At 39.0% G+C, this 27279-nt stretch overlaps 1 protein-coding gene across 3 annotated transcripts in view; it reads right to left on the minus strand.

The window, feature by feature from the left end:
* The window catches only part of Trim24 (tripartite motif containing 24), a 117616-nt gene that overhangs the window by 58277 nt on the left and 32060 nt on the right, over positions 1-27279 (minus strand). For all 3 annotated transcript variants that reach the window (XM_057772699.1, XM_057772689.1, XM_057772682.1), the window contains exons 2-3: positions 12610-12728; positions 4013-4160 (exon numbers count right to left, since the gene is read on the minus strand). In XM_057772699.1, coding sequence (XP_057628682.1) covers positions 4013-4160; positions 12610-12728 — 267 coding nt within the window. The remainder of the gene's footprint in view (positions 1-4012; positions 4161-12609; positions 12729-27279) is intronic.

Raw genomic sequence — 27279 nt, forward strand, 5'->3', positions numbered from 1 at the left:
CTTATGGAGTTTGATAGCCATTTGGGCAAGAAACTGCTCTTGCCTGGACTATTGCATAAACTGGGCACAAAGAACCCACAGAGAGAGGACTGCTGAACTTGCCTAAAGGTGAGATGATCTTTCGGGGTTCCTCATTCATGAGGGAGTCTGCGAGACATTCTGCAGGACACAGCAGATAGTGACTGAACTACCTTTGAAATTTCCTGCTTCATGGAAAAGTCTCTGGATACTATGGGCCTGTAGGCCGAAGATGGATGCCCCAACGGTACAGAGAAACTTTGGGTGACTGTCCAGGCAGCGAGATGTCTCTGTCATTTCTAGAATTTTGAAAATTGCTTACTTTTTGCTTGCTTAGGTAATATTGTATTCTTCTGGCGTCTTTGATGGAATTGAAGAATAGATAGATATAGTTATAGTTTTCCATTGTTATGATAAAAGATAAAATAGATACAACTGTTTTGTTATATGTAATTTTGCTATGTTAAAGTTAAAGCCTTCCTTTTTTTGTTTAAACTACAATACAGGTCTTATAGAACAAGGTAATGAAGAAACTGATGAACTATTGATAGGGAATGAGTTGGAAGCCTCAGAATTTCATAAAAAGTCAATAGCAAAGGTTTGAAAAAAGATTTTTCCATCACTTGGCAAAAGGTCAAGGAAATTATAAGGAAAAGAAAAAAAAAGGAAATACCCTACTTGTTCTTTCTACAACAAAACTTCTACCTGCAGGAAGTAACCCAAAGGGTATTCAAAGGAATGAAATCTGGCAGATGGATGTGTTAAATTTTGTAGAATTTGGAAAACTAAAATATGTTCAACACAACATTGATACTTATTCTGGATTTCAATGGGCAATTGCTTTGAGTTCAGAAAGGGCTGATTTAGTAATCACACATTTATTAGAAGTTATGGACATCATGGGTATACCTGTACAATTTAAGACTGAGAATGCTCTAGCATATGTCTCTAATAAAATGGAAGTTTTTTGACTACTGCAAAATAAAGCATATTAAAGGCATAAAGAATTCTACAAGCAGTCATAGAAAGATCAAATCTAACTCTAATTTGCTAGATAATCAGAAAGAGGTAATAAAGACCACTCATAATAAATTGCAAAAGTTTTATTAACTTTGAATTTTCTAAATGCTAATGAGAAAGGAACAACAGCCGTGAAAAGACATTAGCTAATAGAAAAAAAAACCTATGAAATTAAATCAGCCTGTATACATTAAAGACGTGCTGACCTCAGAATGGAAACCAGGAGAAGAAAAGGTATGGATACCATCAAAATTGTTAAAGGTTAGATTTGAACAAGAGAGATCTCTTAATTAGAAGAGGTGATAGTTCAAACAGTGTGACAATTCAATCTAAACTAACATATACAACTGACAACTGCTTCTTACACAATCAGATATAACTTGCCAAAAACGAAACTCCCCAAAATTAGAGTTGGGGAAGGATTTTGGTTTTGTCTTTTCAGAAGAATGAAAGCATCTAGTCAAGGAATCTGAAGACCAGTGGAAATGAGACATATGAAGAAAAAGGACCAATCATCCAGAGAGAATGTCCAAAGAAAGAATAAACTGGCCTATTGATATCACATTTTCAACAGGATAAAATTTCATAAATTTTTCCTAATGTTTGTTTCTGCTGTTCTCTACAGATATATAATACAAATGGCCTTTTGGTAATTCCAGTACAATTAGAATTAAAGATTAAAGCTGGCTTTGGAGTTGGAGTGTGGGTCTCTCCTGCTCTAAACCCAAGCATGCTTGTTAAAGTGAAATATAAAATCTCTGTCTCATGTCAGAAGAACCAACTGATATGGGACAGAAGAAAAACCAAAATTAACGGACTATTTTATTGCCACTAATCTCATAATCTCTTGGTTCTATTTTGACTCTTTAGAGCCTTTCTTAAGATATATCAGGCCTGTTTTTAAGGTAAAACAGAGATATAGTTTAGACAGACAGTCATCCTGAAACACTTCAGAGATCTAAAGAATATGGCATTTATTTTAGTCAAGAGACAAGTCTTCCAAATAGAACACCTTCAATGATAGGGCTATGGCACATCCAAGCTTGATGTACTTATTGCCTGTATGTATTATGTATAGTTATTGTACTCATTATATAAAGTTTTTTTATATCAGTCATAACTTTTTTATTTTAGACAAAAAAGGGGAAATGTGGTAATATTTTGTTTGTGCTTTAACAAATAAAGCTTGCCTGAAGATCAGTGTGGAGTTAACAACACTGCCACAGAGGTCAGGCAGTGGTGGCACACAAATTTAATCACAGCCCTATTGAGGCAGGGATGGGAACTGATGTGACTGGGTGGAGAGACGAACATAAGGTAGAAGGAGACAGGAGCTCAGGATTCAGTCTGTGGTTTTGCAGACATGGTATTCAGTCTGAGGACTTGTAGAAACAGGATACCCCATTCGGTCTGAAGATTTCATAGAGGTAAGAACTGGCGGGCTGCTCTGCTTCTGACCTTTTAGCTTTCACCCCCTAATATCTGTTTCTGTGTTTTTATTATTAAGACCAATTACAACTCAAACAACATCCTGGTCCTGAATTTAACATGCTCTCCACACTATGGAGTTTTGACTCTCCCTTTAAACACTTCCTGATTAGATGTTCTACCAAGTAATTTTGAAATGTTTAGCCAAGTTCCTACATAACCAAAACTTCTCTGAAAATCCCCCATCTCCTGAAAAACCCCTTGTCTTGCAGTTTTTTAGGCTATATAACCCTACCTTCTCCTGTGTTCAAGGCTATTTTCTGAAACTCCACTCTAGGAAGATTTCCCTGTTTGCCTGGAAAATAAAGTTTGTGTAATTTGACCAAAGAATTTGGATAATGTTCTTCACTCTCAGTGGGTTAACAAAAGCAAAAGTTGTTTTATTTTGTTTTCTTTATGGTTTGATCACACCAAACTGAATTTGTTTGAGAATATGCATTAATAAAGATGGCTATGAGGGCCAATCTCAACATCCTCTCAGGGTTCACATTAGAAGCTACAAGAAGCAAAAAGGACTGACTTTCTTCCTCTGACTGAGGGTGAAGGAACAAACTTACTCAGTACTTCTTCATGCTAGTTTCTTTATTATTCTTTCATGCTACAAAGTTTCTAGTTTACACACACACACACACACACACACACACACACACACACACACACACACAGCAATTTTCTGGTAAAAGCAAGGTTACAAGGCCAGAATTTTTCAGGGTAAGGTAAGAGCTGGTCAGTGTGACACTGTCAGCTTCTTTATGGTCTAGGAGGTGGGGCTAGAAAGATGCCTGGGCAGCACTAAGAGGCAAAAAAGATGATTTAGGAAGCTTTAAATTCTAAAAAGGGAGAAACAGAGTTTATGGATGATACTATATCCCTAGGTGAAAATTCTATTTTGGTAAATGGAGCTAAGAGTAGTTGTAGGGAATTTAATAGCTTTTTTAGGGTTAGAGCTGGGCGTCAAATGAGGTTAGCACTTTCCCAAGTCAGCTGTGGTGGAATTTGGGACATCCAGTCTCCTTATCAGGAAGGACTAACTAAGAATCAAACAAGCTTGGATGTGCCATAGCCCTATCATTGAAGGTGATCTATTTGGAAGACTTGTCTCTTGACTAAAATAAAATCACATAAAATTATATACTACAATGCAGGTATTGGGGAGGTACCAAGCTCCTTTAGCAAAACTGACCAACAGTTTACAGAGTTGATGGTCCTACAGGCCTTGTCTGGAAAGGATGAACCTCGATCAGATAACATTCCTCTGGTGGGTTGATATCTGAATACTGGTTGTCATCTGCTTTAACACATGGCCCCTAACATATCAATCATACTTATTAGCACCTCTAAGTACAATTTCAATTAGAACATTGACTCTTTGTATCAAAAAGTATACTTTAAGTGTGTGTAATGTTTATAGCTGTATCAGTACAGGAAGACTAAAAATACAGTTTCAGAGAAAGAAAAAGAGAAATGTGAAAACCCGATTAATTACCTGGAGATACTTCTTCTTTCTGCCTGACTGTGTGGTCTTTTGTGAACTTCACTCTCTGGTGAGCTCTAATACATGTCTTGCAGAGCCATTCGACACACTCTACACAAAACCCATTAGCTTCTGCATTATCTTCACAGCTTGTACATACCTAGTAATAAAAGAATCTGGTCACATAAATTGTTGAAAAATATTAAAAAGAATAAAATACCAACCAAATAGACTATCAGTTTTCTTACTTTAGTCTAAGTTTAAATTTATACTATACATTAAACATTAAACTATATGCATATAAAATGAAGACGTTATACATGAGAACTGTCTTTTTAGACAAGGCCCCACTATGTATCCCTGACTAGCTTGGGGCTCACTATTTAGATCAGGATGGTATTCAACTCATAATATGACACATGACTCTGCCTCATGAGGTCTAGGATTAATAGTGTGTAACACCAAACTGGACAAAGATTAAACACATAATCTTCTCCTTAGCTTCTAAACTGATATACTAGACATTCCAGAAAGTAGGCAAATGATACACGTAAAAATAACTTCAAGTGGTTGGAGAGATGACTCCAGATGTTCTTTCAGAGGATCTGTGTTAGATTCCCAGCATCTACATGATCACTTACATTCAGCTGTAACTCTAGTTTCAGGAGATCTGACATCCTTTTCTGTTTCTCTGGGCACCAGGAATACACATGGTGCACATATATACAAACACTCAAACACAAAAAAATAATAAAGCAAAAATAAATCTTAAAAAAGATTAAGTAAGCCGGGCGCGGTGGTGGCGCATGCCTTTAATCCCAGCACTCGGGAGGCAGAGGCAGGCGGATCTCTGGGAGTTCGAGGCCAGCCTGGGTCTACAAGAGCTAGTTCCAGGACAGGCACCAAAGCTACAGAGAAACCCTGTCTCGAAAAACCAAAAAAAAAAGATTAAGTAAGAACTAGAGAGATGGCTCAGCAGTTGTAGACAACACTGGTTCAGTTCCTGGCACCCAAATGACAGCTCACAACCATCTGTAAACCTAATTACAATAAATCCAACACTCTCTTCTGGCACCAGGCATGCTTGTAGTACATATGCATTCATACATGTAGGCAAAACACTAACAAAGTAAAAATAACTATTTTTTAAATAGTAGTGGTGGTGCATGCCTTTAATCCTAGCACTTGGGAGGTAGAGACTGATAAAGGTGGCTGTCAGAGAGTTCAAGGCCAGCCTGGTCTACAAAGTAAGTCCCAGGACTACCAGGACTGTTGCGTAGAGAAACTCTGTCTTGAAAACCAAAATAATAATAATAATAATAATAATAATAATAATAATAATAATAATAATAATAATATAATTTTAAGTACAATTTTCTCCATAGTTCAATATACTAGTCACTCCAAGTACAAGGCTAGGTACTGAATGCACAAGATAAGGAACAGTAAACAGTCTCTGTCCTTATGACAGTTAGAATCCCAATAGTGTAACAAGTTCAAATTCAAGTTACCTACTAATTAGCTTAATGTTTGTACCGGATGGATTTTGTCAATTCTGATGCAAGCCTACACAGATCTTGAAAGAGAGACTATTTTAAATCATTTATTTTATTTATTATGTGTATGACTATTTTGCCTGCAAGTAGGTCTGTGTAGCATATGCATGTAGTGCCTGTGGAGTCCATAAAGGATATCTGATCCTTTGGAACTGGAGTTATGAATAGTAATCAGTCACCATGTGGATGCTGAAAATTGAACCCAAGTCTTCTGGAAGAGCAATCATTGTTCTTAATCACTAAGCCGTCTCTCTAGCCTGGGAAGAAGAAATCCAATGCCTTCTTCTGGCCTGAATGGGTACTACATGCATATGGTACATGGACATGCATTCAGGCAAGGTGCCTATGCACAGGAAACAAAACATTTAAGAGAGAGACAGACAGGCAGATGGGGGAGGAGGGGAAAAAAGGTTGGCCTGCATATAATTTTGTAGGGTGTCATGTTGATTAAGGATTAATGTGGGAAAGGGCCCAACTCACTGTGGGCAGTGAGATCTCTGACTGGGTAGTTCTGGGTTATACAAGCAGGCTGAGCAAGGCATTCATGGGAATAAGCTAGTAAGCAGCATGTCTCCATGGCCTCTGCTTCAGTTCCTGCCTCCAGGTCCAACTTGAATTTTCTTCCATGACTTCCTTTGAGGACGAAATGTGATGCAGAATTTCAAGTTGAAATAAGCCCTTTCCTTGCCAAGTTACTCTTGGTCGTGGTGTTTTATCAAAGCAACAGAAATCACAACACAACTACAACAATGGTCTTGAGCAGGATACAGAACTCATTACTAAATCGAGGATAATGATACATATTTTACTGAGTTCTTCTTAAGATTAAGTGGGAAAGCCACATTACTGTAATGATCACTCTATTAAGAAGTGCCAATAAAAGGAAATGTACAAAAAGTTGTCAGCACTTATGATGGAGACACAAAAGAATTTACCCAGATAAAAACAACAGTTTTTTCCTTTAAAAAAAAAAGAAAGAAAATTAAAAAAAAAAAAAAAAAGACTTCATCAACACCAAGCTATGAAAGCTACTAGAGGAAAAGCCAGAGAACAGCACAAAGAAAAATGCAAGAAGAGCATGGCTCATTTAAAGAGCTGAAAGTAAACAAGTAACACTTTAGTATAGGAATCAAGGGGAAGATTGGCAAGAGAAGGAGCTGGCAGCAAGGTAGGCAAGGGTCAGATCAACTAAGGCCACATGACAATGGTGGTCTTTGTCTGAAGAAAGATTAAATAAAGAAGGCACGGATAGACATTATTTTTTAAATCACTATTACTACAAAGCAAAGAACAGATTAGAAAGGTTCAAAGCATTCACACATAAGGCGATTTATAAGAGGGTTAGTAGAGTGAAGCTGAGAACAGAACAGAATGGAGGATTTAGGAAGTAAAATAAGTTTGGAGCGTGCACTGGGAATGGGAGGTGAAAATGAAGAGTTCTAGTATATGTATCTGGTTGGTATAACGGTGTAGATAGTGGCAATACTATCTATTTTTGTAGTTAGAAACAAAAATGCACAGAATTCAGAAGTTGCCAAATTCCAAGTATCTGTTATTTGCAAGAACCAAAAATCTGTCTTTTCTTAGGGCTTATCATCTTCACCTTTTTTCACGCTATTGATAAATATTTGTCAGTGCTAGTAATCTCTTGGACAATCTGTCAATCCTCTTTGCTTTCTCAATGACACTCTGGATCCCATCTACCATTTCTCTTCCTCTGATTCTGAAGATTTTTGATAGATCAAGAGATATCCTCTTAAGGCCAACTATTGTGTCTATAAGGATGCAACTTAAATTTCTAATCTTCTGTTGTAGGCTACAAAAAGGAATGAGGAATGTCTAATATGCACTGTTCTAGATCCCTGGAAAATGAAACAAAATATAAAGTGCAAAATAGGAGCAAGATCCTGTCATCCTGGGATGGAAGCAAACTATGAGTTCACTACTGCAAACAACAAAAAGGACAAAACCAAAAACACCAGCAAGGTAGGAAGTGCCACTGACAAGCCTAGAACAACGAGCAACACATAGTCTCCAAAATTAACTTGTGTATTTTTCCCTTAGAGCAGGCCAATGAGCCCAGGGACTCCCGCATACTACGCATTACACCTGAGGTAAACCCACAGCCATTATTTCAAGCAGGTTTTGCCCAGGCTGTGGTGGTGCACGCCTTTAATACCAGCACTTGGGAGGGAGAGGCAAGCAGATCTCTTTGAGTTCGAGGCCAGTCTACAGTCTATAGAGCAAGTGCCAGGAGAGACTCCAAAGTTGCACAAAGAAATCCTGAGTCAAACTCCCTCCCCCCAAAGAAAGCTGGTTTTACGAGGATAGATAGTTTATCCCCTAGAACAAACCCAATTTGGCCTTTGGGGAGCAATGTGGATACTGTTAAAACAACAGAATTTAAACTAGTATCAACTAAGTTCTTTTATAAGTAAACTGAACCCTAAGTCCCTGTAATTACACCTCAGGAATAAAAAAGCTGAAAATGAAAAGGGGAGGGGGGGGAAGCACAGAAACTAGTCACACATTGTAATGGTCTGTCCTGTCCCTTTAAGAGACGAGTCCTACCCACTCCCTCCCACCACCTCAGCAGGCAGATCTTCCTTCTGCTTCCAGCCTGAGCTCTGAACCTTCTTTCAATTTCTTCCCCAAAGAGGCAGCTTCTGTCTCTCTCCCTTCTTCCCACTTCTCCCCTTCCCTCCTCTCTGTTTCTCTCTCTGCTCTTCCCCATTTCCTTCCATAACCCACTAAATAAATATTCAACCTCACTCTGCATGGCATCCCTATCCATGTCTCTCTCTCTCACCCGCAAAGTGGCTCCCTGCCCTGGGACCAGCTGCCTTTGGGGTACCTGCAGCATGGTCTTGAGGTGTGCCTATCCACCTCGGTCTCTCATCCACCATGTGGCTCCCTGCCGATGCTGTTGGCCTGAGACTCGCAGGCCACTCAGGGGCTCCCTGTCTGGGATGGTTGCCTTCGTTGCCCACTGTGGTCTCAGAACCCGCTGACTGCTGCAGCCACTTGGGGAATGGTGCCATTTTACTTCAACCATATCATCGGTGCCGAAACCCAGGAGGGTCTACCACCCTTCTCCTGGGGTCGGGATCTGGAACCAGGTATTTTTTCCACAACAACCATGAATTCCATCTTCCTGAACCGATCTCTATGCACACCAGCAGCTTCATTGGTGAGTTTTCCCCTTCCAGCCCCCAACCAGCCTTCACAGCTACGATTGAGGCCTTCGCTGCTTTCTATACCTAAAAACATGACCAGACAACCCAGGGTTGGTCCTCCTGTGCTAACATTGCACACGTTATGCGGTGCATTCAATTTGGAGGCCCAGGGTTCCTCAGATTTTTCTTTCTCCTTTTTCTTTTCTTTTGGACCACTCATCATTGGTTCCCACTGTGAGAGACTGCTCAGAGCGGCCTCTAGCCTCTCTGGCTTCTGAGTCGCCTGTACCGGAGCTAGTCAGACTTTAACACTCTGCTTTTAGAGAAAGGACACTCTTCTATAGACCCTGTGGTGTTTTTCACGTTTTCAGCTATGGTATAAACCCTCAAACTATGCTTCACTGGTCTCCCACTGGCTCCGCCTTTCCTTAAACTATCAACTACCCACTTGTAAAACCAACAAGATTAGACGGATCCATGAAGCAGCTATTTTCAGTTCTAGCCTTTGCTCCCCACCATGGCATGTGATGCATTGGCTCGGCAACATGCCTCTAGGTCTCTCTTGTTATTATGTTTAAAACTCCCTTGGCTCAGAAAATGGGGATTTTTCCATACAACATGTGACTGCTGCCATTTTGACTGAGGTCAGGTGACCTTACCACCATCTTAACTGGGGTCAGGTGACTTCACTGCCATCTTAACTGAGGTCAGGTGACTTTGCTGCCATCATAACTGAGAGCCAGGTCAGGTGACCATGTCCCGCCATCTTTACTGAAGTATACCCTGCCTGGTCCCCTGGTTTACTTATGTTTTTGTCTTTAAAAATGCACCTACGTTTACTGTTAAATGTTGTAATTGTCTGTCCATTGTATCTCATTTTAGACTACAAAAACAATACGTCTCATGTTAAAATTGGTATGTACTTTTAAGTCTCTTAATCCAACCCTGCTTTACCTGTTAAAATGAGAGCCAGTACAGTCAAGCTCAAACTCAGCTCTCCAGGCAGATTCTATACTGTAGCTATAACTCATTTATACCTGGCAAACAGCCCTCAACTGCTCAGAGATCTGGGGGAATATGACATTTAAATATTTAATTATTAAAAAACTTTTCGTAACAAAAAGACAGGTTGGCTCCTAGCAGCAGCACTCTATTCCCTCCAAAGAAGATAGAAGACAAATGGGCACAGAACAATGTCCATCCACAATTTGCTTCAACTGCCAAGCGCTGGGAAAAACTGCTTTCATAGAAACTGAAGATACCGAGACAGTGGACAGTATCACTGGAATCGACAGCCTAGCTGCTCGGGTCAAGGTACACATGTTTTCCTACAGATTTCTTAGCCCACAGAATCTTCTGGAGCCTGTCAAGTCCTGCACCAAACAGCAAAAGAAAAATACGACCCTTCGCAACCATGGAGGAGCCTGAGGACTAGCTCTAGATGCCAACCAAGTAAGTTCTCTGTTGTTTTTTAATCAATAACTCAAGTAAAATTTTATCCTTCTCAAAGATCTCTGATGTAGTTTGACAGCTGAAGTTTTGTCAGTTTAAAAGGATAGCCTTACCAAACAAATTTCAGGAAAATACAAATACAATTTTTTAAGGTGTGTGCCTGCAAGTTATAAAGGTGTGAGGACAAATACAAGTTATCAAATTTCTCTCTCACGCTGCCTTTCATAGTCTTAAAAATACCTTTTGTTGTGCAAAAAAAAATCTGTCACCGTCATTCTGATATAAATATGCTACTGTCTAAAACTTATGTTTTTATAAGGCCAAAAAATTCTTGTGAGTTCCAGGGAGCCAAATTATAGAATGCACCTTAAACAAGTGAGATACACCCCTTTCATTTCAAAATTTGGTCCTACAAATTTTTTTCCCCCTAAACTTAACTTTGTCCTCTGTTCTGCCAATACCTTAAACAGGTGTAAAAGACACCAGATATTTCCACACCAAAAACACCAGACAGGAGCAAAGAAACCACCTACCCCAGAATGTGACCAGCATCCAGCTTTCTCAAGTTACCTCCACACCAAGACGATGCCCACAAATAAGCAGGAAGCAGTCTTGAGAATCCGCTGCCCCAATTCCTTTAGTCTATTGTGCCTAACCTCCCACCTTTATACTATAAAAAGAGATGGGAATGTAATGGTCTGTCCTGTCCCTGTAAGAGCCACCCCACCTACTCCTTCCCCCGTCCACCGCAGAGGCAGGCAGCTCTTCCTTCCTGTCTGCAGCACGAGCTCTCTTCCTTTCCTTCTTTTTCCCAAAGAGGTAGCTGCTGCTGTGATTCCGCTCCTCTCCCCTCTCTCTCCCCTCATCTTCCTTCTCCCCTTTCCCCTCCATAACCCACTAAATAAATATTCAACCTCACTCTGTATGGCGTGCCTATCCGTCTGTCTCTCACCTGCCGCAACTGCGGATCTTCACGGGACCAGCTGCCTGTGGCCCGCTGTGGTCTCTCACATGTTGTATGATTCCTGGCCTGGATCTGCTGCCCGTCGAGGCCAATGGGCCATTTGGGGAACAGTGCTGTTTTATTTTTACCATTACACACATGACGAAGAATTCCCAACAGACAAAATTAATAAATTTTTCCAAACTAGAATTAGATTTAGTTCTTTCCTGGATCTTTTGTTACAAATGAAAAGAACCACCAAGAGACACAAATGAATCAAAATTTACATGCACACAAATTTACTATACTTGGCACATGCAAAGGAATTCACCTTAACAGGGCCATCCCATGATAGAATATCACAAATTCTCCCTAAGGAAATAGTATCTACATTTAAGCTTGAAGGAGTGAAAAACAAACCATACTGTTGCAAATCTAAATTGAGCACCTTAGACAATGCAACTAAAGGAAGCTTTCAATCAACACCATGAACACAAGACTTTCTTAAACAGATATACCTCTTGAGACAGCTCAGCATGGACAGCTGTTTCCAGTCTGACAATGCAAGCATGATGACCTAAGATAGACTCCCAGAAAACACATAAAAATGGAAGGAGAAAACCAATTTCACCAACTTGTCCTCTGATTTTATTTACAGCCATCAAGTATGCATAGCCATACGTACCAAATGCACACAATAAAGTAATTTTTAAAATGTAGAATTCTTCATCAAAAATCTAACCTATTTTTATTTGACTAATAATACAGTTTGCAAAAGGAGACTAGGGTTATAAAGAGACAGTTCAACAGTTAAAAGCACATTTGTTGCTCTTGTACAGGACCTGGGCTTGGTTCCCAAGACTCCCATGTGGTTGAATACTGTCTTTAACTTGAGTTCCAGAGGATATGATGCCCTCTTTTGTCCTCCACAGGCACTGCACACAGACAGTATGTTTAATAGAATGCAGGAAAAACACCAATACACAGAAAAATCATTTTAAAAAGAAAACTAAAGTAACAATTTCAAAACCCAGTTAACTCAGTACAAAAAAATTAAATAATGCTAATTATATCATAATGTTTTCCCATAGCATAAAGAAATATGATGGGGGGTTGGAGAGATGGCTCAGCGGTTGAAAGCACTGGCTGCTCTTCCAGAGGTCCTGAGTTCGGTTTGCAGCACCCACATGGAGGCTCACAACCATATGTAATGAGATCTGATGCTCTCTTCTGGTGAGCAGGCATACATGCAGGTAGAACACTACACACTAAATAAATAAATAAATAGTAAGGAATATGATGGAAAATCATGGGCTTTTATGTTGGCATTATTTTACTCCTAAACTCAACTATTTACTATTATTTATACACATAAAAAATATAATTTTGTGAATTAAGTTCTAAAATTTGGCTTTTAAAATACTCTCCTATATCATTTAAGCTGCTTCATCATAGGTAGTGAAGGCTGGAATTGACACTTACCTGATTAGACTTTTCTACTGTACTACTGGGAACCTCAGTGGTGTCCTTCACAAAAAAGTTGTCTATAATATGTCTCTCAGCACATTCTTGACTGCAAACTGGGCATCGAATGACTCCAACTGGGAAAGACAAAATTGAATTTGAAGTTTAATATACTGAGATTGCCACTTCTCATCTAAACTGTAACTGGATAGGGTTTTTGTTACTAATATTTTATACTCCATATTTTCTAAATTCGTAATTTATGTATGTATATATGTATATACATATATACATGAAACATATATAGTATATATTAACTAACTGCACTACAAGTTGCATAAGCCCTTTTAATTTTAACTGGCATGGCCAATGGCTTTTGTGTTTACAGAACAACTTCCTCTCTCACTGTTTTTCAAACAGTGTATTTGAGATATGGTCTTGATGGGTCATCCCTGTACCCAATGTCACATATGTTTTCTACAGAACAAGGATTCTGGGTCTCTCCAGACCTACAGAATCAGAATTTCTGAAGAATTACAATCATCTCTGTTTAAATCTCCCACAAACAATTAAACATTATTTTGTGTTTTCCTTGAACAGATACAAACTGCTTCTATGAGTCCTATCTCATGAATACACGTAATACATATAATGCACTGATCTAATAGAGACTTAAAGAATCTCCACAATATTCAGATACTTATGGTTTGGATGTGAAATTTCCCCTACAAGCTTAGCCGGCAGCACAAAAAAACCAAAATCCATCTGAGATCCACACATCTGAGATTCTATGTCTGACGCTCAACTGAAGGAAATAAAAAAAATCTACACACACACACATACACACAATTTAAATTGACCATGTTCCTCCACCAGAACTACAGGCTACCTAACAAGACTAGTATTAGACATGAGAACCCAGTTTGAGTTGTCGGTAACGGGAGTCTTCTAAGACACTTACCAAATAATACATGGTATTCCTGTTGCCCTTGCTCCAGTACAGAGCTTGAAGACCAGTCCCTATTGCTGAAGACACCATGTACTTGGACACAAGACCAGGAGGGAAATCATGCCTGGTATTGGAAACCTAGCCAACTATCTAGGGTGAGATGAGATCATAGACTTTAGAGAAGAGCCTATCACCATCCCTTTACTAAATCAGCATGATTCCTAACTGCACTCTAAATATTTATCCTAACACCCACATAAAAGTATAGCTCTTAACGCCCATCCAAAAATTTCTCTTTACAACACATGGGAGACAGAAAATCACAACTGGTTAAAATTCCGAGAACAAGTGAACATGGGGTGCCCAGCCAAGACTCAGGAAACACTGTGGAAGAGCAAAAAGAGTGTATGAACTAGAGAACCAGAAAATTGGCTGTGAGAATGTGTCTCCTAGAAATGACAAAGTGAAACAATTATGACGGACTAAACAAGACCTAAAGTAGAATAGTACAACACCAGGCATGCTAACATGGAAGGGGGAATCTCATAGCGACACACCTACAAAGAAATACAGATAAGCAACTAAGGCATGCTCGAGACAGGTGAAATAGTTTTTCCCTGGGGATGATGCACCTAAATGGTTACCTAATTCCAAGTGGTCGGCACTGAAATCATACAAGTAATACTAAATGGACTTAGCAGGTATATTTGTATATTTAGGCATAGTGAGTGTGTGTGTGTGCGCGTGCGCACATGGTTTCCAGAGGGAGTTTGGGGGGAATACATAGGAGAGATTAGAGGGAGGAAAGGGAGGGGAAAAACAATATAAATATAGTAAGTTTATAATACGGTATTTTTGTAAAAATAAGCAAAACCAGAACTGAATATGCATACCAGAAACATCTATGTATAATTAACGTGGCACTAGAAATTAGAAAAAAAACCACAAGAACTCTACAAATTGCTGGGATGGCTACTTGTTGCAGGATCTCACACAGTGATCTCTGAGATTGTTATTTACAGGAAAACCCTATTTCTAGTTGTGGTGTGGCTCAACCCTAGCACACACCTTTAATCCAAGAGCTTTCTGCTTGAAAATTGTAAGCAGAATTAAACAAAGTCAACCATAGCTCAAGAGGAAGAGCAATCAACCAGTTGACAGTAAGTGAGCAAAGAAAAAAAATCATCATAGAGAGTAAAAGGGAGTTAGGAGATATATAAAGAGAAGCACAGGAAGTAGAAGGGAGGGACATTCAGTTTGAGGTTTCTGTTTGAGGTGGCAGGAGAAAGGTAGCTTTCTTTCACTGAAGAGGAAGGTCAGCTGGGTGCTTTCTCTGCCTCTCTGAGCTAGCAGGCTTTCACCCTTGTATCTAGTTCCCAAGTCTTTACCAGTGTAAAATGGAACAATTGAGATTTAGTCAAAAACAACATTTGGCACTCAAACGTATGGCAAGACCACACAGACAGTTATCATACCAACTACAAACAAACTGAGAAGACATCAGATTTGACAAGACACCTGGGAAATCCTCAAGGAGAGAGTTAATAATATTAAAAGGAAAAATCTTTCCCACATTAAGGATGGGTAAGTAATATAATACAAGGCATTAAGGCTTTTGTTGAAATAAGAGCGGCGGAGCTGCGTCCCCGGCACCCGGCCGCCCGCATGGCTAGCTTATGCCCCAAAATAATTACACGGAAACTGTATTCTTTTGATCACTGCCTGGCCCATTAGTTCCAGCCTCTTTTTGGCTAGCTCTTACATATTGATCTAACCCATTTCTAATATTCTGTGTAGTACCACAAGCTGGCTTACCAGGAAAGATCTTAACCTGCGTCTGTCTGGAGTGGGAGAATCATGGCGACTCACTGACTCGGCTCCTTTCTCCCAGCATTCTGTTCTGTCTACTCCGCCTACCTAATTTTCTGTCCTATTAAAGGGCTAAGGCAGTTTCTTTATTTAACCAATGAAATTAACTCCTCCATCATTTCCCCTTTTTCTGTTTAAACAAAAAAGAAAGGCTTTCACTTTAACATAGTAAGATTACATATAACAAGACAGTTGTCAAGCAAGAATTACAGTTACAATATTTATATCTCTTATTATAACTAAGGAAAACTATAACTATCTATTTATTCTTTAACTCCATCAAAGACTCCAGAAGGATATAATATTACCTAAGTAAACAAGAAATAAGAAAACTCTAGAAATGACAGAGATATCTTGCTGCCTGGACAGTCACCCAAAGTTTCTCTGTACCGTTGGGGCATCCATCTTCAGCCTTTAGGCCCATAGTATCCAGCAGACATTTTTATCAAGCAGGAAATTTCAGAGACAGTTTAGTCACTTTTTGTTGTGTCCTGCAGAATGTCTCACAGACTCTTTTATGAGTCAGGAACCCCAAAAAACCATCTCACCTTTAGGCAAGTTTAGCAGTCCTCTTTTTGTGGGTTCTCTGTGTCCAGTTTATGCAATAGTCCAGGCAAGAACAGTTTCTTGCCCAAGTGGCTATCAAACTCCATAAGGATCCTTTTTGATGCCCATCTTCCTCTTGAAGTAGATTGGTGCTGACAGGAGCAGATGTGTCTCATTGTCATGAAAAGCCCTAAGTTATTAAAATATTTTAAATGCCATGTTCTGTAGTCTTTGAAAGATATGAAGAATGCCTATCTAATTGAAATATATCTTTATATATCTAGAAAATCTAACTAATATGACTACAAGCTTGACTATTATTGATGATTATCCATTAACAACCTATATTTTTTATTTTACATTACATTTTTAAATGAACTACATAATCACAATACCTTAATCAAGGTCAGAAATACATATACATATAACAAAATTGACCTTAAAATCATACCAATGTAAATTATTTATATCTATATCATATCCCCCTTTAAATGTAAAAGAACATTTATAAACAATATTTGGGAATATGGGCGCAGTTTTTTCTTTTTTTTTTTCTTTTTTTCTTTTTTTTTGGTTTTTCGAGACAGGGTTTCTATGTGGTTGTGGAGCCTGTCCTGGAACTAGCTCTTGTAGACCAGGCTGGTCTCGAACTCACAGAGATCCGCCTGCCTCTGCCTCCCGAATGCTGGGATTAAAGGCGTGCGCCACCACCGCCCGGCGGGCGCAGTTTTTTCTCTCCAAACTGCTTTCTGCTGAATGGGGGCGTCGTTAATTAGGTCTTTCATGGTGTAACCTGTGTGCCAGGGTCATCTCAGTCGGCAGTTGAATGAAGGAATTTTCTGAAGGTGTTTACAGCAACCTTTCAGGAGGGCGTGGTCTATCATACCACATTGGGATAGACACAATCCACAGAGTCTCATCCTCTGTGAAAACAAAAGAAGACCCTCTCCAAAGCATCATATCCTTAGACCCATATTCTGAAATCATAATACCCTTATATCCATTCTTGTTTAGCTTTGCAGCCCATATAATGAAATGTTTCTCTGTACTTAGCTCCTTTACAGTCAAAAATTTTAAAGAAAACAATAATACAAAGAATCCAGACTCTCTGTGAATTTTTCATTTTTACGTGGCTTATTTTTTTTTTATTTCTTTTAATCTACAACGATCTGTACTCTGTCTCTTTAAGGACTTTTTCCCCTCCTTTTTTTAAGGGCATTAACTTTATTTTTTCTCTATATTTTTTTTTCAAGCCTACGTACATTTATCCAACACTGTGACTCATTTATAGATCTTCTATGTCTGAAATCTGTTCTACTGTGAATCTGTAATTTTTTTACTATCCAGGAGCATTTTTAAAATGTTAAGCACTTTTTAAAAACCTAAGTTGCACCATTTAGAGGTATTATGGTACTGCCTGTGTCCTGCCCAGTCTAAACCTTAACTGTGCTGTTATTATGGTAATTACGGTAGTTCCTGCCTGAGACCAGCACAGTTTAGCATGGCAGAGCTGGGCTCCTCCCGCATCAGAACCATTTGGTGTCCCTGAGTCACACACAGTTCCAGGCACACAGCAGTCCACATTGCCATCAAGCAAGCCGTAGCATGTTACTCCAAATGATCCATTCAAAAGCTCTGTCTCCAGCAGGAGCCAAACAGAGATCGCAATGGCGGCACAGCCCAGAAAGCCGGCATTTTAAAACAGCCAGTTTTTTCCTGTTGCTGAGTCAGGAAAATTTCTTTGCCGCACGCAACCCACAAACAGCAAAAAGCTGTCTTAAATTCTGTGTCCTTTTTAAGCCCTCTCAGGTTTTACGTGGAGTTCATTAGCACGTTGGGCGCCACTCTGTTGAAATAAGAGCGGCGGAGCTGCGTCCCCGGCACCCGGCCGCCCGCATGGCTAGCTTATGCCCCAAAATAATTACACGGAAACTATTCTTTTGATCACTGCCTGGCCCATTAGTTCCAGCCTCTTTTTGGCTAGCTCTTACATATTGATCTAACCCATTTCTAATATTCTGTGTAGTACCACAAGCTGGCTTACCAGGAAAGATCTTAACCTGCGTCTGTCTGGAGTGGGAGAATCATGGCGACTCACTGACTCGGCTCCTTTCTCCCAGCATTCTGTTCTGTCTACTCCGCCTACCTAATTTTCTGTCCTATTAAAGGGCTAAGGCAGTTTCTTTATTTAACCAATGAAACTCCTCCATCAGGCTTTTAGATGACTTGAAAACAGAAGCAGAAAATGAAAAGATAAAGTAATTTAACTGAGATTGATATATTACCAATTATAACTACTATCAGGTAATTCATATTTTATCCTTAAGTCAGGGGGTTTTTGTTTTAAATTTGAAAAGTGGATTGCTAACATACATACCTTAGAAAGACTTATAAATAAAAATCAGAATACTCACAGAGGAATTTAATAAGAACCTACCATGCCACTGCATGATAAAACTGAAAAGGGGAGGCCCAAGGTTGCTAGAAAACTAACCTTAGTTTATTTAGGTACTATCAAGAAGGACCAGCAGACAATAGGCATACACAAGGTTATAAGGAAGTTAAAAGGAATATTGTATAGAAATATTGATTTAAAGAAATTTAAGGAAGCAGTTATTAGTACACTCACCCTTTGTGAAACAGACATTAAATTCATGGACAGCTAAGAAGAGAATTATCCCCGAAGACTGTAAAGACTTGAAAACAGTGATATTGGAAGTTGGTCCTCACAATGGTGCACATGTTAGAAAGAGAAGGTTAGAACCACAGAACAATGAAACAGTGTTAGTGGTAGTATTATTTCCTAACATCAGTTTCTGGATGAAGGTCAATATGCTGAACAAAGACAGCTGAGGATCACACCTTGGTGCTATATTGTTTAGAAGTTTTAAATGCTTAAGACAAGACTGAAGAGTCAGGAAAGAGGTCTGAGTCATTTACTAAAATTATACAAGGCCCAAAGGAAGTCTTCACTAATTTATTTTAAACAAAAACTAACCTCAGCTGTAAAGGGAATAGTATCAGAATCAGAAGTCAGACAAATATTAATAGAATCTTTGGTTATTGAAAATGCTAATTTAGAATGCAAAAGAGTGATTAGGCCTTTAAAGGCAAGATGAGCACTCACAGAAGAATGGATCAGAAATAGAGCTGACACTGAACCCATCTACTTCTAATGGTGACACTTGGATGAGTGCTGTTTTCTAAAAATACCAAGAAAAACCAAAATGGTACGTTTAATTGTGGTAGAAAAGGTCATCTGAAAACCAAGTATAGGCAAGGTGCTGCTAGAAACAATTTTTATTCTAGAAGTAATTCAAACAGAAGGACCCAGAACAGGTGGAACAGGCACCTCTACAACCACAGGTAAAAGTATAATAAAAAATATCTGTTAAGCCGGGCGGTGGTGGCGCACGCCTTTAATCCCAGCACTCGGGAGGCAGAGGCAGGCGGATCTCTGTGAGTTCGAGACCAGCCTGGTCTACAAGAGCTAGTTCCAGGACAGGCTCCAAAAACCACAGAGAAACCTTGTCTCGAAAAAACCAAAAAAAAAAAAAAATATCTGTTATAAATGGATAGCTAATAGCCACACAAAAATATGTATGTTAAAGGCTGGATTCCCTTTGTAGTTTGTACAACTACAAAGTGGTGAGATTTTGCATGATAAGGCCTACTGGACGTCATAAAGTCAGTAGATGGAACTTGGAGGAAGTTTTACGATCCTGACTTCTTTTTGGTTCCCACTTGCTGATAGAGGTAGATGAGTAATTTTTGTTTTATGACATATTCCTACCCTGATTGTCTTACCACAGGTATAAGGCAATGAAATCTACTATGGTGTGAAATCTATAAACTATGAGCCAAATCTACTTGGCTACACCCCTATCATCCTCTGGCAGCAATCCCTGTCATTTGCCTTATCATCTTACCTTTATCATATTATCTACCTATGTTTTTATTTAGTGCCTGGCAATCCCAAGCAGAACGTAATTTCCATAAAGACAGAGGTATTTTGCCTGTTTAGTTCAGTGATAATACAAAAAACCCTATAAATGGGCCTGGCATATAGTGTTCAATAAGCATTTGTTGAGTAAATGTACAATCCCCTATGTGCAAAACACATACCTGTTATCCACAATAAAAAAAAAATCACTGAGAAAATCATACTCTTATCTGTAGATATGTCCTAAGAATGCCAATAGCATTTTATATAAAGGCCTTCCTGGCGGGGCTGTGGTGGCGCACGCCTTTAATCCCAGCACTCGGGAGGCAGAGGCAGGTAGATCTCTGTGAGTTCGAGGCCAGCCTGGTCTACAAGAGCTAGTTCCAGGACAGGCTCCAAAGCTACAGAGAAACCCTGTCTCAGAAAAACAAAAACAAAAAACAAATAAAAAAATAAAAATAAGTAAAGGCCTTCCTTTATAATAGTCTAAACGTCTACACAAATTACTGTGTACCACATTCAAATAGTTAGACGGCTAGACAGGAGCAAAATGGAACCAGCAAATCAGTAGAATCAAAACGAAAAATTTTAAGTATGTAGGACTAATAAAACTAGGAGAAAAACACAAGTGATAATAATTAACAAAAAAAATACTAAAAAAAAATACTGATAGTGGTTAAGTCTAGAAAGAAAGCAGAGCCTTTCAAAGCCAATCAGTTCTTTCCTGAAGTAAATGAAGAGCTTCTGAGTCCCAAGAAAAGAGGCCAGCTTCTGTGTGAGCTCTTACTTGGTCCTGGAAGAGCCCTTTACTATATCAGTTCTAGTGCATTTAGTGTTACTATAACTTATTTGTGGTCACACACTCTAAATGGGAAATTTGTGATTTGAATCCTGCCTGATAGGTAAGTATTTAAACAGACAGATGCCAAAAGCTCCTGGGTGCAAAACTAAGCAAACAAAAACTAACAAAAAGATAAGACATTTCATATCATACAGTAAATATAGTTAGTGTTGGGCTAAATAAGTCTATTAGACACACCTAGGAAGGTGGGGAAAACAGCTTATTTTTAAGGAGATATTTTAAAAATTCACACAGTCAAGGAAGGTGTCATCATTTTAGAGAAATCATAAAGAACTCTTTACCAACATCTAATACTAAGAACGTAGAATATATTTTAAAAAAACTGAACGAGAAAGTACTTGTTAAATTGGAACTAACAATATTTTTTCTACATTCTAAAACAAAACAATGCAAATGTTTTTCTGCTCTTTGTCCATTTAAAGTTTCTGTGCTTACTAGAATTACAAAGCATGTTATAGGTCACAAAACATGACTGATGACTGCTATAAGTAACTCATAAGGAAGTGTATTTACAATCAACTTTCTTTTTTTCTTATAAATGATTTAAGCTTCTGGATTCTGAGATGTATGACTTGCTGTCTCACTTGTAGTCTTTTTGGTCTTAGCTCTAAATATAAGCTTAATGCAAAGTTTATAATTTTACTTTCTATGTCATGAATGGTTAGCATATTTTGCTCATTTCTATAAAAGAGATCAGGATTTTAAGGTCTAGTTACAAAGACCAGATCACATGACATGAGAATGATCAGAGACAGATCATCCCTATTCAAGAAATACAAACTCCAATATCTATGGAGAAAAAGGAGCTAGTGTATAAACTACAAATTAGTGATCTGTACTTGGTCCATCATACATTAATGGCTTGTTATCAAGATTACTCCTCTTCAAAGAAAGATCACGTGACAGTGATGAGGATATGGTAAGAAATGTATTATTAGGCAACTACTTCATGCTGTTAACCACACAAGAGTATATTTAGAGTAACTAAGATGGCTATAAAATTACTGTAATACAATCTTATGGTATCATCATTGCAGTCCACCTGTTAACTGAATGAATTATGTGGTCCCTGTCTATCAAAAGACTCAAATAATATCTACAGAAGCATACATTAAAAAAAATCAAGTTTTTATGTGTATGAGTACTTTGCCCAGATGTACGTATGTGCATCACATGTGTAAAGGACATGCAGAGGCCAGAAGAGGGTTTTGGATTCTGTGGAACTGCAGCTGCAGATGGTTCTGAGCCACGGATGGGCGCTGAGAACTGCCAGAGCAGCAAGTGCTCATTGCTGGATCTCTCTTATATTATTTTAAGATGCTGGGAATTGAATCCAGGGCCTCACACATGCCATCCAAGTGCTCTGCTACTAAGTTACATACCATTAACCCAGAAACCTCCTTTTAATCACGCATGCACGCACGCATGCACACACACACACAAATGTGCAATAGAGATACATTTAGACATCTGTTCAGGAGAGTTAGCTATTCAGGTGAACTTGGACAGAGGCATTTCTTTCTCATTTGTAGTTCTTAGTGTATTAGGGATACAATATCTTGAAATGAAGAGTTGACTGGAGCAGCCAGATCACTGTCCCTGTTGTCTTGGAAACAGAATAGCCTTCAGTGCTTTAATCCCAATGAATATTATTGCCAGTGGGTTATATAACCCAGGGTAGCTGCTTGCTTTCTGTAGCTCCTCACTTGCAGTACACAAACAGGACTTCATCTGCCTTGGACAGCTTTCCTAGGCCTTGAAGGTCTAGTTGGCAATGGATACTTAGCTTCTTCTGGTCCTTTTGATGTCTACTTTGAGTAATAAACTTCCATCACGTGACTTGTATATATGTTCTGTCTCATTGGACTAAGTAAGCAGAAAATGTAGCAGGCAAAAGTAGTAAACAGGTTTCAAAAAACAAAAAACCTAGAGAAAGCAGACTGACTATACAAGGGTTATCACCAGAAAACATTGCCTAATCATAAAGGGGTCAATTCTTCATGAATCTACAATCTTAATACACAAAGCACCTAACAGAACATAATACACTGAAAAAACAGACATAGAAAAAAAAGATAAATTTGCATTATAGTTGGAGATTTCAACCCTCCTCTCAATAATCAACAGAGTAGTGAGCAGAAAATCAGTAACAAGGCTTGAGGTGCCGACCGGGCGGTGGTGGCACATGCCTTTAATCCCAGCAATCGGGAGGCAGAGGTGGGTGGATCTCTGTGAGTTCGAGATCAGCCTGGTCTACAAGAGCTAGTTCCAGGACAGGCTCCAAAGCTACAGAGAAACCCTGTCTTGAAAAATCAAAAGACTCGAGGTGCCAAGTAACTTGATAAAATGACATTTAATACCAGAATTGTCTATACTTAAGTGCAAAAGGGATGTCATCAAGATGTAATATATGCTGAACAATAAAACATGTTTTGAAAGAACTAAAAACAGGTCTGGAGAGATGGCTCAGTGGTTAAAAGCATTGGCTTCTCTTCCATAGGACCTGGGTTTGGTACCATCAAGAAACCACCACTGGCAGGAACCGGTCATTGCAGGTAAAAAAATTTCCTTTTATAAATAAAATGTCTGAACACACTACCATTCAAGAATTTAACAGTTTTTTAAATTGTACCATGTGGGAGATTTTACAAGGTGTCTATCACCCCACATCTATGGATCCTTCTGGGATTCGTAGTTTTCAATGACACTAAATGGTTTGATAACAGAAATATGATAAAGTCTTTACAAGACGAATCCAGGATTCTTAAGGCAGAGATTGAACGCTTAAAAACAATTGAGAATGACAACAATCCTCTCAAGAATCAGTTTGAAGTTCTCCAGGAAGAGAACAGATCTTTGTTTAACATGACTCGATCAACCGAGCAAAATTTTAAAAAGGTACAGGCTGATGTTAAGGAGAAATTCATTACTATGGAAGAGGGAACAGCTGATTTGGATCGTAAGCTTCAGTCCCTTTCTGTAGGAACCGAAACATTAACTGAGAGAATCAAAACTGCTGAATGTGACAATCGGATTTTGTCTAAAGCTTATGAAAGATTGGCGGAAAGATTGTCAATACAAGAAGGCACGGTGTATGCCATAAAAATTATGTCCAAAGATGAGATGTTATCTCTAATGGACAAACTTCATACTTTAGAATCCTCAATGAAGGCTTTGGGACATAATTCTGGACAGGAGATTCAGACATTGCAGAAGGCAATGGTGAACAGAATTGAAAAGATTGAGGAATTTCTAAATTCTGATGAAGAGCAAAGGGTAGAAAGGCAAATTTTAACTACATCTGTGGGTAAATCTCTCTGGGACAATTTCCACAAAGCTCTACCTACAGCTCTACCCTAGGGTCATCAAGGAAGATACATGGGAGCCTCTCCGTATGAATGATCTCAAAGAAATTAAACAGGCTGTCATGACTTTTGGGATGCATGCCTCTTTTGTTAAAGAGATGCTAAAATCTTGAGCCACGACAAGCAGAGCAAGCCCCTCGGACTGGCTCCAGCTGAGCTCTGCGGTACTTGAGAGTGGACCGCAATTGAAATGGAAATGCTTATTCAGGCAAGAGGCTAGACTCTTAGAACAGCAGGAAAGAGCAAAGGGAATTGACATTTCCCTAGATAAAATTCTAGGTGAAGGGCTCTTTTCCGACCCTCAGGAACAAGCTAATTTGGATGAAAACACACTCTCCATGTGTACTACAGCAGCCTTAAGGGCTTGGGACAGGGTACAAGACCCAGGACAGAGAATGGAATCATTTGTCAGAGTTAAACAGGGTCAGAGAGAACCCTTTAGTGACTTTTTACAAAGACTAACTAAGGCTGTACAAATAGGGATATCTGACCCAGAAGCAAGATGTATAATGATTGAGTCTTTGGCTTATGAAAATGCAAATGTGGAATGCAAAAGGATTTGGGGGCCTTTAAAGCTCAGATCAGCGCCCTTGGAAGAATGAATGGCACTGAATGTTGATACATTTGATTATGGCACTGAAGCATGGGTAGAAGAAGCAATTTCCAATGGTAAAAGGAGACACCAGAATACCAAATGTTTTAATTGTGGCAAAATGGGACATATGAAAAGGAATTGTAGACAACAGATTTTCAGAAATAATAATAATGCATCTTCTAGAAATAACAGAAATAGGAGGACTCAGCCTTCAGGTTTATGTAGAAGATGTGGAAAAGGCAGACACTGGATGAATGAATGCAGGTCTACAAGAGATAGACAAGGCAACCTGATACAGATGGGAAACGTGAGAGGGGGGCCTCATAGGCCCCCATGGCAAACATGGTTCAGTCATTTCCAGTTTCTGCAGAGAACGTGCCTCGTCAGGACAATTAGGAAGCCTCATGCCTACTGTTACAAGCAATAATGATCAGAAAGATAAGTTACGTGTGTTTTGGCAAACTTCTATAAATGATCAAAGACCTAAACTGAGAGTGTGTGTAAATGGCATTTTTATTACTGGCCTGCTGGACACAGGTGCTGATGTAAGTATCATTACCCCAGAATCTTGGCATCCGTATTGGCCTCTTCAGAATGTAAATGTTCAGCTCTTGGGAATTGGAACCCTATCTCGAGTAAGGCAGAGCACGAGATGGGTTGAATGTATAGGGCCAGAGGGACAAATATGAAAATTAAGGCCATATGTAGCCAATATTGCAATGAATTTATGGGGTCGTGACCTATTACAACAATGGAATACCCAAATTAACATTCCTGCTACTTCTAGAGCCTATATTTCTGAGAATAATATTAAAAGATATTACAAATGGAGAACATTCGGGCTATACAAGAACAAGCAATTGATGTCCCTTCAGAGATACCAACAGCCTTGCCTCTAAAATGGTTGACTGAGAAACCAATATGGACAAAGCAATGGCCTTTGGCTGAGGAAAAGTTACAGGCTTTAGAACAGCTGGTACAAGAACCATTAGATACTGGACATACAGAAGAATCTACCAGCCCTTGGAATTCTCCTGTATTTGTGGTTAAGAAAAAATCAGGTAAATGGAGAATGGTGACAGATCTCAGGGCCATCAACAAGGTTATTCAACCTATGGGCCCTCTGCAATCTGGAATTTCTTTGCCCTCTTTATTACCAAAAGGATGGCCTCTCATAGCTATTGATTTAAAGGATTGTTTTTTCACTATACCTTTACAAAAAGAAGATAGAGAAAAATTTGCCTTCACAGTGCCTACTTATAACAATTCTCAACCTTCGAGGAGGTACCACTGGGCCGTCCTCTCCCAGGGTATGTTAAATAGCCTCTCCCTGTGCCAATATTTTGTGAACCAACCATTGCAAATAATACGCAAGAAATTTCCCAAATCTATAGTATACCATTACATGGACGACATTTTGCTAGCCGATTCATACATGGATACCTTGAACAGACTGTTTGAAGAAATAAAGATACTTTTACCTAAATGGGGATTGCAAATTGCTCCTGAAAAGATTCAGAAGGGAGATTCTGTTAATTATTTAAGTTATAAAATAGGTTTGCAAAAAATTAAGACACAAAAGGCACAAATTAGGAGAGATCGCCTATGGACTCTCAATGACTTTCAAAGACCGTTAGGAGACATTTCCAGTCTACGACCAGCTATTGGGATAACACCTGATCTAATAATTCATTTGAACAAAACCTTGGATGGTGATAAAGATTTAAACAGTCCCAGAGAATTAACAGCTGAAGCAGAAAAGGAACTGACAATGATTGAGGAAAAATTACAACAGGCACATGTGGACAGAGTGAATCCAGAGCTCGATTGTATTCTCGTCATACTACCATCAAAAATTTCTCCTACAGGAATTTTAATGCAGAGAGATGATATTATCTTAGAATGGATCTTTTTTACCACATAAACCAAGTAAGAAACTGAAAACTTATGTGGAAAAAGTCTCTGAGTTAATTATAAAAGGCAAGCTGAGACTTCGTCAACTAGCAGGCATAGATCCAGCAGAAATTATAGTGCCTTTCACTGCTGATGAACTAAAGAAATTATGGGAAGATAATGAATGGCAAAGAGCTTGTGCTAATTTTCTGGGAGACATTAATAACAACTATCCAAAAAGCAAGAGGCTTAACTTCATAAAGAGAACTTCTTGGATCCTTCCTCGAATCGTCCGTGATGCTCCAATAACTGGAGCCCGTACGTTCTATACTCATGCCAATAAATCAGGGAAGGTAGGTTACAAATCAGAAGACTTGGGTAAGGTGGAACAAAGTCCTTATGATTCTGTTCAGAAGGCGGAATTATATGCCATTCTTATGGTGCTAAGGGATTTTAAAGAACCTATTAATATAGTTACTGATTCACAATATGCAGAAAGAGTTATTTTACATATTGAAACTGCTGAATTTATACCTGATGATACAGAACTAACCTCATTGTTTACCCAGGTACAAGATTTGATTAGGAACAGGCTTTGCCCTATGTACATAACACACATCCGATCCCATACGGGTCTGCCAGGTCCTCTAGCACAAGGTAATGCAG

The sequence above is a fragment of the Chionomys nivalis genome, chromosome 1 (genome assembly GCF_950005125.1).
Source record: "Chionomys nivalis chromosome 1, mChiNiv1.1, whole genome shotgun sequence".
Classification (NCBI taxonomy): Eukaryota; Metazoa; Chordata; class Mammalia; order Rodentia; family Cricetidae; genus Chionomys; species Chionomys nivalis.